Genomic DNA, 17,030 nt, shown 5'->3' on the forward strand with positions numbered 1-17,030 from the left:
TGTTTGGTGATAGGCAAGGAGGGGAGGCCAGGACCAGCAGCCACAGAATCCCAGAATGGTGGTGGCCTGCCAAGGAGCTCTCTCCCTCAGAAAGAGCGTCTCCTGTGTCTTTTGCATTTCCAGGCCTCGAGAAGCCTGTGTAAGCATCCAGTTTGATTAGCGGACCCTTCGTGACATTTTCCTTCTGACACTTGGAAGAAGCCAATGGAAAGCCCTACATTCGAGACCTCAGGAAGAACTAATAGGTTGATCTGCATAAGAATATTGTTCTGCATCAGGTCATATCAAGGACCAGGATCTATGTAGCCAGGAGGGAGCAGGCAGGGGAATCTGATGGAAGAGAAACCCAGCAGGCAGCGTTAAGCACTCCCACGCACTGCCTGGCACACAGCACCTTCGCTGATTCAGTCCTCACAAGACCGCAGAGAGTTTAGTTCCGATGTTCTTCCTCCCCACCTTACAGGTGAAATAGGAGAGGGTGAGGTGGCGGACAGGCTTGGACACGCACATTTGCAACACTGTGTTCTCCTGCCTCTTAAACCGGCAGGGGCATTTCCCACACATTGGGGAACTTACTCCTAAAACAGTATTTCAGGAGTGAAACTGCATGGTCCTTCACTTGGAGGGCAGTGGCCTGAACTGCACCATCACAGGAAGCAAGAAGGTCCCTCCCTTGCTCCCTCCTTCCAGGCCATGCACTTGCTCCTTCCAAGTACAAGTATGCAAGTACACTTGGGAGGGGTAACAAGCACCTGAGATCTCTCGCTTTTTAAATAAGTCGTCGTTGGAGTTGCATCCTCCACAGAGCTCTACGGGGAGGACAGATGCTTCAAATAAACTGGTGAGACCCGGCCCATGTTTTCTTTTTGCGGGCCACGCCCTGGAGTGTAGGGTTAGTGTAGGGTGAGGGTTCAGGCCCGGTGCCAGGCCTGCCCCCCGGAGGCTCCGGTCCGCGCGGCGGCGATCCAGCCCGGTGCTTCTGCCTTGCCCGCGGGGCCGCGCTCCCGCCGCCGCCGCGCTCCCGGGACTCGGCCGCCGGGCTGGGCGCGCGGCCCGCGGTCGCTGCACGTCGGCCCCCGCCCGCCCCGCCCCGGCGCGCATTTCCATTTTAAACCGCCGCCCGCCCGCCCCTCGGCCGCGGCAGGCGCAGCTGCCCGCGCGGCCCATTTCGGGGAGTGGCGGAGGCTGCGGAGCCGCGAACTGTGCAGAAAAGGCCTGGAGATGCGAGCGGGCCCCGCGCCGTAGACAATGAAGCCGCGGGCGCCGCCGCCCGCCCCGGGCCCCGCGCGCCGCGGCCGCACCTGCCGGCGAGACCGTCCTCGCGCCTGACCGCCCGCCCGCCGCTCCGCCCACCGGCCCCGCCGGCCCATGGCTGGGCGCCCCGGGCCCGGACCCCCGCACTCGGGCCGCGCGGCGCACGGGCCGGCGGGCGCCAGGGGTGCCGTCCCCGCAGCCTGAGCGCAGCCCTCGAGGCGAGCGGGGGGGGGGGGGGGAGCGTGGGCCCACCCCGGGCGCGCCCGCTCTCCCCGCCTCGCCCCGCGACCGCCCGACCGCGCGTCCCGGCCCGCGGCGCGCTGGATGCGGCGGGGCCCCGGCGGGCGGCGCGGCGGCCACGGCCCCGGGCGACATGTACCTGCTGGACGGCAGCGGCGAGCCCGCGTCTCCGCCCGCGGACACGATGCCGCGCGGGACGCCCCCCCGGAAGACCGTCTACCGCATCTCCGTGACCATGGTCAGGAAGGACCAGCTGGCTGCGCCGGGCCCCGGCGGCCCCGACCCGCGCCCCGCTCGGAGGCCCCGGCCCGCGCGCTCCCCGGACGCGCCCGGGCGGCTGGTGGAGGAGGCCGAGGAGGAGGCGGCGGCGGCGGCGGCGGCGGCGGGCGCTGAGGACCCCGAGGAACGCCGGCCGCGCGCCTGGGACTTCCGCACCTTCCGCACCCGCAGCACCGGGCAGCTGGAGCTCGGGCGGCTCCGGCCTTGCGCACGCGGCCCCGAGTCCGCGGACCTGGCCGGCAGCCCCCCGGCCGTGGAGGAGGGGCCCGGCTCGCCCGCGCCCGGCAGCCCCGACGTGGAGGGGGTCCGAGCCGCGCCCCTGCGGCGGAGCCTCAGCTTCAGGCACTGGAGCGGGCCCGAGGCGCCGCGGAGTCGGGCGCTGGGCCGCGGGAGGCGCCACAGCAGCTCCGGGAGCCTGGCTTGGGCGCCGCGCGGCGAGGCCGCGGCCGACCCCGGGGCCGCCCCGGAGCCCGCGGAGGCCCCCGCGCCGCCGGCCTCGGAGAAGCGCAACACCCTGGACGTGGGCGAGGTGCTCAGCAAGAACGACGCGCTCTCGGACCTGGAGCGCTGGGAGCGCAGCAAGAGCAAGAACCGCACGCTGGACAACAGCGACCTGCAGCGGCTGGAGCGCGCGCGGGCGGCGGCCGCGGGCCCTGGCGGCGCCTCGGAGCACCGGCTGCTGCGCTTCTTCAGCGGCATCTTCGCGCGCAGGGATGGCGGCGCGCCCGGCGGTCCCTCTCCCCGGAGCGGCGCCTCGCGGTCCCGCGGCTACTTCAGCCTGCGCAGGGCCCCAGCCGACGCGCACTCGTCCAGCGCCGAGAGCATCGACGGGTCCCCGCGCAGAGGTGGGCAGCGCGGCCGGGGAGGTGAGGGCAGTGGTGGGAACTGGCCTGGTTCCGCAGCGGCCTGCTCGGAGGACGCTGGGACTCGGGAGCGGCTAAGGGAGCCGCCGTCTCTGGCCGCCGGCTGGCGGGTGGCCACGCCGGGTGGGAGCTCGCGCGCTGCGGGGTTTTCCCCGGTAACGCTGCTGCGGTCGGGAAGGTCTTGGCTTCCCCTGCCTCCGGCCGTGTCTGGTGGTGCCTTTCAGGGTCTGTGTCCTCCTGGGGAGAGATCACCTCGCCAGGCGGTGTGTTTCTAGGGCAGGCGTTGGCACCGCCTTCTTTAAGCGGGGCCATGAGCTCCGTGGGCTCCCTGGCTGTGGTACCTGTGGGCTGCCTGGGACTTGGCCTGGAAGCAGCCGCACAGGTGTGCGCCCGGCCTCCGGCAGCCGCATTCCTCTTGGTTAATTTTTTCCTCCACCCTCAAGCCTAGTCTCCCTGTAGGCGCTACAGTCTGAGTGCGGGTGGTGTGGCCCCCACTGATTGGACGGCGCTCACCTATTGCGATACCGGTGAAGATTGTTCACCCAGGCGGTCAGGGATACAGGCCTCTCCCCACAGCCTCTGGTGTTTTAGCGGGAGAGCGAGTCTGGGACAGGATTCCATTTGCTAGTAATGTATTCTATGCGGGTAGGATAATCACAGCCCGGCAGCCTGTTCTGAAATTTCAGTTCCCTTTCGCCTTAGGCCCTCCAACAGGGGCCTCGCAGGGAAGGTTTTGAAGGCAGATGTGACAATACTCTCTTGGAAAAATTAGGTAAGCTTGATAGCATTTGGGAGTCAGAATCGTCCAGAAGTCGCAACACACAGATCCCCTTCTCTCCACGTGCGCGGGGTCAATCACCCTGAAGGGAGGAGGCTGGGGATGGGTGGAGGGGCTGGGTTGTTAACCCCCTGCTGATGTTGGGGGTGGAGGGGAGACTTAAAGGTATGGTCCCCATGCATTTCGCCGCCGAGAAATCCGTGTGCTGATCACCTAACCCTGCTGTTGGTGGAGATGAGGGGTAGTTGAGACCCTGCGGTGTGTGCTTTTAATTAGAGGTTTTCAGCTGGTAACTCACCGCCCCGGGAGTGCGGAGTCCTCCCCGGTGGACCTCATGAGGCAGCTGGCTGCCCAGGGTCTGTCTCAAAACCACCAGCACAGAGAAATCACTGCCCTCGCTGAACTAGTTTGAAGGTAAACTGGAGCTAAACCTTGTCACGTTCTAATGTGCTTCTAATGATTCTCGGAACGTGTTAGGGAATATTTGGAATTAAGCACTTGAGCCTGCAGTAGAGTTTAAGTCTGATTTTTTTTTTTTTTTTTTTTTAAAAAGGTGAGGCCGTAATACAAAGTCACTTGTTGCAGGCTTTCTCTAGTTTAACTTGCTGCCCGTACCTTGTGGCGGAACGTGCCTTGGGATATTGGAGAAGGGGCTGTGTTCGACTCCAGCCATTACCCACCCCTCCCTGGATGCTCTTGAGATACTCAGAAATGATGGGCGTTACTTTGTTGAAGTCGGTTTGTGTAAAGTTGCTCCTGCCGTCGTTTGCGTTCCTTGGGTGGAAGTTCAAATCCACAGGACCACAGGCCTACGATAGCAGGCCTGCGTCTTTGCTCTGGGTTTGGCGAAAATAGTGATTAGCTGCCTGGGTTCCGGACAAGCACCCGTGGAGGGGAGGGAGGGCACACGCACGGTTTAGAAAGAATGCGTTTCTTCGTGGTCCCTAGCGATACAAGTTAGAAGTATTGGGGTTTGGGTATTTGGGCGCCGGTCAGGTGGATTGATAACAGATTTGGAAAGTAGAGGCGTAAGGCGTGTTGGAATTTTTCCCTCTAGGGTGGCGTAAGATTATAATAGTAATAATCAAGGTAACACTCGCTTTGTTTGTTTCTTGTGGCCAACCCCTCTCGGTGGAATTGCTTTGGTCTGAGACATAACATTAGCTAGCATTGTGGGTTGAGTAGAAAAACTGAATGTCTCTGAGCTGGGTTATGGCACACACAGTTTGAATTCCAGGATCTCACTTTATTCTGAAGTTCTAGGTAATCACACAAAAAAAGGCCACGTCCCTCACTTGCCTTTGGCTAAAAGGCCTGAAGTGTCCCTACTCTTCGGGTTATTTATTGTAAAGTCAGTGTCTGTCGCAGGTTAAGATGCAGTCCCCACAGCTTTCAGGCCTTTTCATGTTATTACACTTTCCTACTTTTTGTAGATTTGCTTCCTCGGATACACAGTGTTCAGATTCAGGTGCTATTTAAGTGAAGCTCTGAATTCAAGGTAAAATACTGTAAGGTAACGTTCAGACACTGCAGAACCCGGGCTCACTTTCCCCGTAAACGTCCATAGAGCAGAAGTCCACAAAGTACAAAGTCTTGCCTAAACCAGGTTTGGACAGGTGGGTTTACAAGACCTAGAGAATTTTGCTTTTAGGAAGGTGAGGTGCTGTGTGTTACAGAACGTAGCCAAGTCTGCGGCACTCCCATCCGGAATGAGAAATAGTTTTGCCACTGAGAGTCCGCGAAACGTTGCAGCCCCTTTCTGATTTCAGCACTGCGGCTAAACCGTCGTGGAACCGAAATGCAGCATACGGAACGAACAGCGCCTCTAGCTTTCTTTAAGTCTTGGCCACACGGTATTACACTTTGAAGTTCTTGGGGTGGCCCGGTGAGTTGAGCTTCTGACTCTCAATCTCGGCTCAGGTCATAATCTCACGGTTCGTGGGCCCCAACCCTGCGTCGGGCTTTGCGCTGACAGCACGGAGCCTGCTTGGGATTCTCTCTCTCCCCCGTCCCCCCTCTCTCAAGATAAATAAACAAACATGAAAAAAAAATTCGAAGTTCTTTCAAGTCTAAGGGGAATTAGAGGACATTTGTCACCGGGGACAGGTTCTCCTTTTGTTGGACTCTTTTTCAGCCCTTGTGAATTGGCCACGGGGAAAAAAACTTTAAGAGACAAAGTAACTGTTACATTAAATAGTTTACGTGACTTCTTGGAATTACAAGCTTCATCTTAGACGAGGTACCTATATGCCAGTAGTAGGGAAGGAAGAGGGTTAATCTTATTTTAAAACACAGGTTCACACATCACGTGCATGTGGTTTTTCTGTATGTTTTAAAAAATTTTTACATTAGAGAAAGAGCAGAGGAGAGGAGCAGACAAGGGGAAGAGAGAGGGAGGGAGGGGGAGAGACATTCTTGAGCGGGCTCCCTGCTGAACACAACCTGGTATCATGACGTGAGCCGAAATCAAGAGTTGGACGCTCAACCTCCTGAGCCACCCAGGCGCCTCTCTCTCCCCTGTATTCTTCAGGCTTTAGGGTGAAAGGATGGGAGCACCCACCTTTGTAGGGTGACTTTCTTGTACTTCTTCATCCCCGTCATGCTCACCTATTTAGGCTTTTCCTCTTCCTCGTTACACATCCGCCTCCCAGAGACCCCTGGCAGGCTTCTCTGTCAGGTTCATTATCATCTGGATCCCTAGAACGTTTCAGAGGGGCTCTGCGTCAGATCAAGGGCAGTTTCCTATTACCTGATGCACATGTACCGGGGCAGAGTCTGTTGACACAAGTATAATTTAATGCAAAAAAAGATCAAATAATAAATGATGAATTACCCTGCACGGCGTCACCTCCCATTGCGTGCTCTCTGCACCCCTCCTGTTTGCCAGGGCGGCAGGTGTCTGTAGGGTGTTCTGATGCTGTCCAGGAGGATTGATTACCACAATAAAGTGATTCATTGATAGCCCCGACTGAGGTTAGTTAGCTTTTTAAATTAGTAATTTGCAGCTGATGTGACAGCACATTTTTAGGAGTGGCTTCGTTCTTTAATTTCTGCCTCCCCCGATTTGTACCTTTCAGCTCGCGCAGCTTGATGGACTGTCTTATGGTTAAAAATAAATAAATAAATAAATAAAATTAAAAAAAATTGAAGCACAGCACCTTCGTGGAGAAAGAGAGGAGGCAGCAATTAAGTGAAATAAAATTGCTGAAAAAACTTGGTACCTTTTTATTTGTTAACTTGCTCTGTTATTGGGAAGGGCGTGCATGGTTTTAAAGAAACAACATAATTCAGTGTCTCATGCGAAGCATTTAAAACGAATTAGGTGCTCCGTATTTGGGAGATCGCATGCTTTTCATAAATGACTCTAGAGAGTAATTTAGGAAAACCTTCGTTGTTTTTGTCGTGAGGTCGGATTGCTTTCCTGGAGAACAGAGCAGCCCCTGAAGGTCAGCCAGGGACGCCCTAAGCAGGCACCGGAGGCTCGGACTGTGTCTTGACGCGTTAATTTTCTCCACGTGGAGCCCGTCGTATCGGCATAGTCACCTGTTGGCGCCAGCCGGGAAGATCGTGCCGGCCAAGGCACGTTCAGAAGTCCACCTGCCAAGGACATCTTCCGGTGTCACGTCAGCCCATTGCAGCAGTCTGGCTGGTCATACAGTTCACAGACCGAGGACTCAGCTATGAGGCAGTGGTAGTGCTTAACCCTTTTGTTAGTTGCTTGTTTTCCTGTTGCATCAACAAATATTTGTTGCGTTTCCGTGGCATGTTCTGAGCGGGAGCAGAGGGCTAGAGCTCCTGTCTTCAGAGGCCCGACAGCCTGCTGGGGGAGGGAGAGGTTCCTATGAAGCTTCACAGGATACTTAGGGGAAGGCTCGACTGCATTTCTCTGCACCGCATTCCTCCGTTAGAGCACTACTAATCCCAGCGTATGATAATAACCTCGTCCGCATACCTGCCAATTCTGACCCTGAGCCCCTCCTGGGCAGGAAACGAAGCCTGTGTTCTTCCTGTCTGTACGGCAGAGTTAAGGGTACTATGGTTCCACTTGGACTCTTACTAAGCGTTTGTGGCAGGAATTAATGAAAGGGCTGGCGGAAAGAAAAAAGGGAGCAAGGGTCCGTGAGCAAGAGAAGGAGTTATTAGTGAAGACCTCACCGAGGGGTAAAAGGATTTGGGTCTTGTCGGATCACTAGGAGTTGAGCAACTGGAAATGAGGAGTTTCTCCGTCAGCAAGTTGGCTGGGATTTCTGGAGTTAACCTGTAAGAAATCATTCCTCTTCGCCAACATCAGGCATAAAAGCGGATGTTATGGTTTCCACAGTGAGTTGTTTTGCTTTTTTAGCATAAGGTGTTTGTTTTTCATAGGAAATCTCTTTCAGGCTGTTTCTTTTTCTTTTTTCCTCTGCGATGATTTGGAACAATAGTTCATCAAACTGATGTCACAGTAGGGGCGCCTGGGTAGCTCAGTCGGTTGAGCGTCCAACTTCAGCCCAGGTCATGATCTCATGGTCTGTGGGTTTGAGCCCCGCGTCAGGCTCTGTGATGACGGCTCAGAGCCCGGAGCCTGCTTCGGATCGTGTGTCTCCCTCTCTCTCTGTTCCTCCCCTCGCCCACGCTCTGTCTCACTCTCAAAAATAAAGATTAAAAAATTAAAAAAAAATGATGTCAAAGTGAGTAAGATAATGAAGGAAAGTAAAGCTTTTATTAAGGACAGTGACTGAGATAAAGCATGTACAGCTGCCGTTATATCCCCAGGTGGTGAACAGAACTGGTATTAAGGTCAGCAGATTAGCAAAAAAGAAGGGAGATTATTGTCTTTGCATCATTTTGAGAGAAGAACCATCTGCCCGCCATGGTTTTGCTCTAGGTTTTGTTCCGCCCAGATTAGAGTCTGCTAGGGTGTTGATGTTTACTTGTTTGTAGGCGACGGCCTTTAAAATTCTGTTTCTTGTGATGTTTTTCAGTTGACAGAGGCATTCCTGTTAGTTGTCTAGTCTCTTGTTAATTAAGAATTAATGTAGACGCCTCTGTAATTCAGAATATGTTAACAGCCCACGTCTGGCTGGTTTTCTCCTAATCTCTCGTTATCCTCTTTTCTTATACAGTCCCGTTATTTCTGTTTCCAGGGTTGGTTTTCAGTTCTAACATCACTCCTGGGCCTAAAGACTCAGAGCTTGGGGAGAGATCTGCTCTCCTGGGTTGGGAAGTGGACTTTTCTCCCTCATTCAGTGCCGGGGGGGGTGGGGGGGTGGGGGGGTGGGGTGGGTGGCACACACCAGCGGGAGGCTTGCAAAGGGCTCATTTGGCCTCTCTGTATCTAACAAATGCAGATAATCTTAAGAGGTGCATTTTTAGTTGGCAGGAGGGAGAGGGAAAACGAGGGTCACTTTCCTCCATAGTCCTCTGTTGGGGACCTTACCAAGGGCGGAATGTATTTCTGGTGCGATAGCAGGTCCAGGACTTGGCAGGAGGTAGCATGCCACTTGTGCTGGTGAGGACACGGGGCCGCCCCGCCCCCTTTGTTCAGTGGATTGTCTGTGGGTGCCAGTGGAACGCGAGCTCATTCGAGTGGATGTCAGAGGGAGTCTTGTGTTCCCCTGTGCCTGTCATCGCACGGGCTCCTTTCGCTGGTCCTGCGGACGGACCCTTGAGAGCGGAGGCCGTGAACAATGCCTCCGGCCTTTCTGGTGCAGCCCCTACCCTCTCCAGTTCTTAGCCCAGGTCAGAGTCCCTCCGACGGCCACTTCTTCCGTTGATGGGGATGGGGAGCCGGGGCCGTTCATCCGCTTTGTGCTTTTCTGTTCACGTAGCAAGGGCTTTAGAACAAGCAGACACCGGGTGGTCTGTGAAGCACCGGAAACAGGATCCTGACTTAGGGATGCACACCTTTGATTGCTTTCCTGCAACTTACATGCTGTTACCTTAGCACCGGGCAGGTGTGGGAGACCTGAGCAGGGCTGGTTCTGTCTCCTTTGGTGCCACACAGGTAGCTCATCGATAGCTCCCAGATACTTAGAGCCCTTCCTCTTCTGCCTCCTCCTTTAAAAAAAAAAAAAAAAAAAAAACAACTTTTTTTTAATGTTTGTTTACTTTTGAGAGAGAGAGAAAGGGTGAGCATGAGCAGAGGAGGGGCAGAGAGCGAGGGAGACACAGACTCCGAAGCAGGCCCCAGGCTCTGAGCTGTCAGCACAGAGCCCGACTTGGGGCTCGAACCCATGAACCGTGACATCATGTCCTGAGCTGAAACCATGAGTCGGACTCGCAACCGACTGAGCCACCCAGATTCCCCTGGAGCTTATTCTTCTGATTATTTTCATTCTCAAACTGGAATCCCAGCCTTCTGAGAGTCTGATATCTCTTGCATTCAGTAGTAGGTGCCTAATCCGCTTTCCTGATCTGGTTCATGGAAGGTTCTGGGAGCCAAGTACGTTGGAGACACTGGAGATTTTTACTTTGAAAGAGACGCCCGGGAGTGTGGAGACTTGTCTCCCGCTATTTGAGAAGCGGACATAAGAGGGACCCAGTGGAAAAGGATCCTGCCTCACAACGAGGCAGTCTCTTGTCACAAGCCCTCGCGGTTTGGAACAGGCCACCTTCCTGTGTGCAGAGTTCGCCGTCTCTGGAGGCTTCCACGCCTGGTCCAGTCAGGGAATGTTGGAAGGGGTGCTGTGTTCGCTGTCTAGGGGTTGCAGTTGCTCGTTAGGCCTCATCCCAGTTTTCAGGTCAAGAGCCCCTTCAGGATCGAGGATTTTGATGGTTTTGCACCTGGTGTTCTCCTAGGAACTGGCTTTCTCCCAAACTTAAAGGGAGGTTTGTCCATAATTTCTTGGTCTTCTTCCCTGCCCCTGCCTGACTCCCCCTGTGGCTCCCGCTTTGTTCTGCTGGCTAATCTGCCTGCCAGTCAGAAATTGTCTGCCCCCAACTCCACTGTCTCCCCAGCGGCTCCCCGCCCCCACCCCCCTCGGCCCCAGCTAACTCTTCCTGGGCTCCTGTTCGGCCATTGATCCCCTGGAGGTACGGACACCGTTAGTCCCTTGGGCCCCAGGGTGCCGGGGGACGTCTGAGCGTGACATTGTGGCTTTTTGCTTCTTGCTCGCTTTCCTGGGTGCCTTCGCTGGTACGTGGGGGATGCCACGATGATGGCGGGAAGAAGTGTCCTGTGCATCCTGGGAGATGGGAAGTTGCCACGTGGAGGAAGCAGGCTTAGGTGGGGGTGGGTTTAGTCTCGGCTACAGCTCTTCGGCTAGCAGATGCTCAGACGGGTCCTGTACCCAACTGCCCTGCGCCCCATCTGCCTCATCCATTTAAGTAAGGGGTTCACCCCGCACCTGGCTGGCGCTCTGGACGACCAGGAGAGAATGTGAGAGCAGGCGCTAACCACGTGGTTCAACGGCATCGTCTTTGATTTACAGGGGTTGCCTCTGTGAAGTTTGCAGGAGACTCCGAGGCGGAAAATCCCAAACGCGTGGCTGTGCTTGGATTTGTACGTGCCGCGGAGAAGGCTGATGGCCTTCCTCACGCTACAGCAAGGATACACTGACCCCGGGTTTTGTTTTTAGTCTGTCACCCTGTATTTTCCCTCGAGGCTCAGTGTAACTGCAGCTTTTTAAATTATTGGCCATCGTACCTGAAAATTATCAGGCGGGAGAAGACAGTCATCTTTCTTCTTTGGCTTAATCGTCCCCCCTCTTTCTTCATTCACGTCACTAGAAGATTATTGCTTTGCAGCACGTGGGTTCGTGTCATCCCCGACCCAGGCCAAGGGCGTGTGCATCTCAGAAAGCTGGTTTCCCGCAGTGCTCTCGCTTCCTCCCGGAGGGCCGGTGGCCAGACTGCGCTGCCCGGCGGACAGAGGACCCCGCCTCCTACCTGAAGGACGACGCCCCTTTCCGTGGCAGTGAGTGGTGACGGATCGTCCTCTTGCCAGTGACGTGTAACCTTCAACGTGATAAGCGCTGGTATTTACCCAGTGTGTTCGGCGGAGTATTTGGTAACAAATGTCGTTTGGAGCGCTCCACGTCATCTGGAAATCCTTTGGTTTGCCAACGTAATGGTACAGAGATGGTGTCACTGGACCTGTGTTGCTCTGGGGCCGACGTTCTCACTCTTCACAAGGAGATCCTCCTGGGCTCAGCCACGGGGTGCGGGGCCGGTAAACCCATTGTAATTGGAAGCATCCTAAGTGGAAAACGCACGTAAGATGCTGAACTGAACTGGGCATCCTAGCTGGGCCCGGCCCACCTGAAGTGAGCCCAGAACGCTCACGTCAGCCTGCGGTCGGGCAGAGTCGTCTGACCCAAAGCCTACTTCGTGGTAGAGTGCTTATGCTTATGCTTGTAACGTGTTGAATACCATACCGGGAGTGACAGAACGTCCGTGTGGACGCAGAGCGGTGGGCCGCGTATTGGTTGCTGACCTGGGGGGGCCGCTGCCGGCCCACATCTCGGGACCCGGGTGGCCTCTTCAAGTCCCCAGACAGGCGCTGCGGGCGGAAGTCTGGCCTCCCCTAGGCCTTGTCTCCGTGTGGCAGCAGGTGACATGCCTCGTGACTGGTACTGGCGTGTGCCCTGTGCCTTCTCGTGGCGCCCTGGCACCTGTGCTTGACGCCCAGGCTTCACCGGGTCGGCATGCTTGTTCTGCCAGTTCTTACCGTCGGAGTGTCCCCTTCGGGTCTCGTGGGAAGAGTGGCCGCGGGCCCCAGAGGCTCTGCTCCGTGGCTTGTGTGGTCCCCGCAGGTGCACTGCTGGTCCGAACGCCGGGCTGTCTTAGGGCCGTGGCGCCGGGTCAGGTGGCCAGCGCCCATGGCTGTACTTGAAGACTCGGTGGCCACAGGCTTCTCTCCTCCTCCTTTCCCCCGGTCTGTCTGCTGCCTCTCGAGAGCTTCTACTCCTCTCGCGCTCCCCACGGCCCTTCCCCGGGTCTCCCCGCGGGTGGAGTGAGCCCTGGGAGAGGGGGCTTTTGAATCCAGCGCTCCGGTCCTGAGCCCCACTCCGCTGGAGTTAACTGCCTTGCCCGCTCCCTTCCCCCGAGACAGACACACGGACCCTTGGGAGGGCGTTTGGCTCTTCCCAGACCTGTTCACGTTTGAAGACTTCGCCTACCCTGTGCTGGAGCTAAGATCTCAAGTTTCTGCCCCAAGAGCGAAAGTCAGATGCAGTAGAACCTGACAGCCTAACGCGGTTGCCTCGAATTTGTGTCTGCCACCTGCCTGGACCGGCGCCCACGGGCCGGCGTGCCTGCGGCACCGTCGGGTTATTGGCTTGTGACGGTAGAGAGAGGCACAGGTGCAGAAGGACGGTCCTGTGGGTCTCCCATCCTCTGCGCACGTAGAGGGGCGGGGGGACCTCCGGAGGGTCGGACCTGGTTTGCGTGTGTTGCCCTGTGGCGATGCTCTGCTGCGTTTCGTTCGCGTGTTCCCACAGAGGAGGAGCGATAAATGTGCCGTGACATCCTTTCAGGCTGGTCCTAGGGCCCGAGCGGCTCCCCGGCGGAGGAGGGCATCTCGAGCCGGATGTCTGTCCTTGACATTTTCCGGAATGAGTGTCTTTGAGCAAACTATTTACTCTCTCTGTGCCTCAGTTTTCTCGTTTGGAAAATGAGTATGGATAATGACGCTTGCCCTCCTGGGCTAGTAGTAGGGGGATCAGGGATATGTGTGGGTGTGTGACTCAGGGCACTGCGGGGTGTACGTGTTTTGTCCCCATTATCTGCTCTGGCCCCCTCAGTGGTGACCCCCCCCGCCCCCCCGCCTCCAACAACAGGGAACAATATGGAAGGAACTGCTACCACCCTGGCCAGCTCAGAAAGTGAGGTTCTGCATGTGTGAGCTCTTCTATCCACGAAAAATAAAAAATAATTTCTTCCCCTTGAGATGGAATGGGTAAAAATGATCCTGTGGTGCCTGGGAGGCTCAGTCGGTTAAGCCTCTGACTTCAGCTCGGGTCGTGATCTCACAGGTCATGAGTTTGAGCCCCACGTCAGGCTCTCTGCTGTCAGCACAGAGCCCGCTTCAGATCCTCTGCCTCCCTCTCTCTGCCTCCTCCTCACTTGTGCTCTCTCTCTCAAGAATAAACAAACATTAAAAACCAAAAAAATCCCTCAGGAGTAACAGTCAGATCCATTGACTTTTGTATTTTTAAATGCACTTGTCTTTATTTTTATATATATTTAGGATTTTATTACAACTTACTGTTTTCTATAATGTTTATGTTATATAAATACAAAAACTTGTACGTTATAAAGTAGTTTAGTGTAATTGAAATCAGTAACTTTTAAATTTTATGACTACCTTAATAGGCAAAGTAGCCCTGAGCTGAAAAGTTAAGGGTCTCGAGGCCACGGTGCTGTCCCTTTGGGAAGAACACTTAAATGTTCACGGTGCTTGTTGGGGCATCTGGGTGGCTCAGTCAGTTGAGCATCTGACTTCCGCTCAGGTCATGATCTCTCAGTCCTTGAGTTCAAGCCCCACGTCAGGCTGACAGCTCAGAGCCTGGAGCCTGCTTCAGACTCTGTGAGTCTCCCTCTCTCTCTGCCCCTCCCCTGCTCACTCTCTCTCTCTCAAAAATAAGTAAACATTAAAAAAATAAGAAAAAATATTTACGATATTCGCAGGCAGTTTGGATACAACCACTTTCAAATTCTTGTTCCCAGGAAGGCATTTTGAATAACCGTGTTCCTGTTTCCCCCCTCGGCCCAGATCCTGAGGACTCCCCAAGGCCTTGTTACTTACGTGTTCCTTCACCTGACATTCCGTTGATGTGCAGGGTTGAAGGTCAGGTGGGTGCGGCTGACAGCATCCCTTGGCCTCTGTGTCCAGAGACATGATTCTCAACAGAAGGTTCTAGGGGTTTGCCCTCAAACAAATCCACATTCCCGAGGCAGTTAATTTTCCACGCTGCAGGAGATTTTTGTGGCATTTCCTTAAAGTCTTGAGGTAGCTATTGATCCCTCGGCGGGAGGTTAAATTGTCACGTTCCTTCGGGCCACAGTTTGGGCTCAGCATTCCTGGGTGGGACCCGCCCACCTGAACCTTTTATTCTCCAGAATTCCATCCCTGTGTCGGCCTTTGAAACCCCCCCCTCGTTTGTAGGACAGGCGCCTTTGCGGGGACAGGGAGGTTTGTGTAGAGAATGCCACGCAAATCCCAGAAAGGTCGTTCGCCCTTGACGCCAAGGCTCTGCAGGCGGTTGAGGTGCCCACGTTGCGGGTCCCGCTTCCGTGTGCCTGTGGGGTCCCGTGTGTGTTTGTGAAGCACGGTCCTGTCCTGGGAGTCGGCGAGGATCTCGTCCGCTCAGATGCCTTTCAGGTTGCAGCCCCTCTGTTTCAGACACGTTTCTGGAGCCTTCTGCCTCCCCCAGGTCTTCAGTGTGCCCAGCCCGCCAGCCCGCTCTCAGGAACATGTCGTCCCACCTCGCCACTCCCCAGGCTTGCTGTGAGCATTTCCCGGGTCGGGTGGGGGTAGCCGCGGGGACTGGAATTTCCCCCTTCTGTTGAAGTTTCTGTCGTGACCGTGCCTGGGCTGGCTGGTGCCCACGCGGCCGGCACAGGGAGTTGCCACTGAAGGGAAAACTGTCCTCCCCCTGTTTGAGTGGACGCGGCCCTCCAGGGTGCCCGGCGGGAAGCCACCGTGTGTGGAGGTGCAGGGAATGACCTCTGGGTTGCTCAGGCGACGGCTCGGGAGCAGAGCCTGTGGGCCGCAGGGCCAGGCGTGGGCCCTGTGCTCCGCCCTGCAGTACGGTCCTCCTGCCACCAAACTGCCACTTGAAGGACAGATCTGGTTGCTGGTTCTAGACCGTTTTTGCTGCTCTGTGTCGGTAAAACGACGACCGCACAGTGGTGGCGGCGACCCCCTCTGAGCGTGTGCGGGCTGGGCGCGAGTCCTTGATTCCAGCGACAACCTCGCGAAGCGAATTATTATCCCGTAGGTCAGTGGGGCTAGCGGGTCATCTGTGGAGAGATGCACGGGTGAACCCAGGGCCCCGGGCACTGGGGCTGCAGGGACACTTGGGAAGGGTGAGCGGCCGCATCCCTCCCGCCCCATCGGATGGCCCCACGTGAACGTGCTGCCCTTCTTAGGCTCTCCGGATCTCTGATGCAGAATTGGCGCCTTTCGAGGGAATTTAAAGCAAAAATGGACTCCTGGGACCTCATGAAGATAAAAAGCTTCCGCACTGCAAAGGAAACAGTCAACAAAAGTAAAAGGCGACCGACGGAATAGGAAAAGATATTTGTAAATGACCAATCGGATAAAGGGCTAGTATGCAATATCTATAAAGAGCTCACCAAACTCCACACCCAAAAAACAAACAATCCAGTGAAGAAATGCGCAGAAGACAAGAATAGACACTTCTCCAAAGAGGACGTCCAGATGGCCGACAGACACATGAAAAGATGCTCCACATCGCTCATCATGAGGGAAACACAAATCAAAGCCACACTGAGATACCACCTCACACCAGTCAGAGTGGCTAAAATTAACTCAGGAAACAACAGATGCTGGCGAGGATGTGGAGAGACGGAAACCCTCTCGCACTGTTGGTGGGAATGCAAACTGGCGCAGCCGCTCTGGAAAACAGTGTGGAGGTTCCTGAGAAAATTAAAAATAGACCTACCCTATGACCCAGCAATAGCACTGCTGGGAATTTCCCCAAGGGATACAGGAGTGCTGGTGCACAGGGGCACATGTACCCCAGTGTTTAGAGCAGCACTCTCAACAGTAGCCAAATTGTGGAAAGAGCCTAAATGTCCACCAACTGACGAACGGATAAAGACGATGTGGTTTATATATGCAGTGGAATACTACTTGGCAATGAGAAAGAATGAAATCATGCCGTTTGCAGCGACGTGGATGGAACCGGAAGGTGTTATGCTGAGTGAAACAAGTCAGTCAGAGAAAGACAGATACTGTATGCTTTCACTCATGCGGATCTTGAGAAACTTAACAGAAGACGATGGGGGAGGGGGAGGGAAAAATAGTTACAAACAGAGAGGGAGGGAGGCAAACCATAAGAGACTCTTAAATGCAGAGAACAAACTGAGGGTGGATGGGGGGTGGGGGAGAGGGGAAAAGCGGGTGATGGGCATCGAGGAGGGCACCTGTTGGGAGGAGCACTGGGTGTTGTCTGGAAGCCAATCTGACAAATTATATTAAAAAAAAAAAGAATTATTGGTGCCTTTGTTAATGTGCAGAAATGAGCAGACCGCAGGATGTCTCCATGTAGCCCCAGAACCTAACATTTTTGGACCTCAGAAAGGGAGTCTCGTGCAAGAGAATGGGGGGAGTGTTCGCGAGCCACAGGGAGCTTACAGCGTGGTGCTGGTGGTCTTGTCCTGTGCAGGTTTGGAAGGTCTCAGGTCTGTTTCTTCCCTGCCCCCTCCCCTGCCCCCACTGATTTCATTTCAGGCAAATATTTTTTTTTCTTTCTAATTTTTTTTTAAATGCTGCTTTATTTTGGAGAGACCGAGCGTGTGTGGGGGAAGGGCAGAGAGACAGGGAGACACAGAACCCGAAGCAGGCTCCAGGCGCCGAGCTGCCAGCACAGGGGCTGACGCGGGGCTCGAACTCACCAGCCGCGACATCATGACCTGAGCCGAAGTCAGACGCTCAACCGACTGAG

The 17,030-nt window shown here is 55.4% G+C and overlaps 1 protein-coding gene across 18 annotated transcripts in view; it reads left to right on the forward strand.

Moving 5' to 3' along the window:
* The window catches only part of AGAP1 (ArfGAP with GTPase domain, ankyrin repeat and PH domain 1), a 541,118-nt gene that overhangs the window by 147,897 nt on the left and 376,191 nt on the right, over nt 1-17,030 (forward strand). For 2 of the 18 annotated variants that reach the window (XM_053215992.1, XM_027047044.2), the window contains exon 1: nt 1,160-2,639. The exons of 8 other annotated variants lie outside the window; for them this stretch is intronic. In XM_053215992.1, coding sequence (XP_053071967.1) covers nt 1,628-2,639 — 1,012 coding nt within the window. In that variant the 5' untranslated portion in view covers nt 1,160-1,627. Of the gene's footprint in view, nt 1-1,140; nt 2,640-17,030 lie in introns of those variants that run through there. 8 more of the 18 variants (XM_053216000.1, XR_008295656.1, XM_053215998.1 and 5 more) reach the window with 8 other exon arrangements.

This window comes from Acinonyx jubatus, chromosome C1 (genome assembly GCF_027475565.1).
Source record: "Acinonyx jubatus isolate Ajub_Pintada_27869175 chromosome C1, VMU_Ajub_asm_v1.0, whole genome shotgun sequence".
Classification (NCBI taxonomy): Eukaryota; Metazoa; Chordata; class Mammalia; order Carnivora; family Felidae; genus Acinonyx; species Acinonyx jubatus.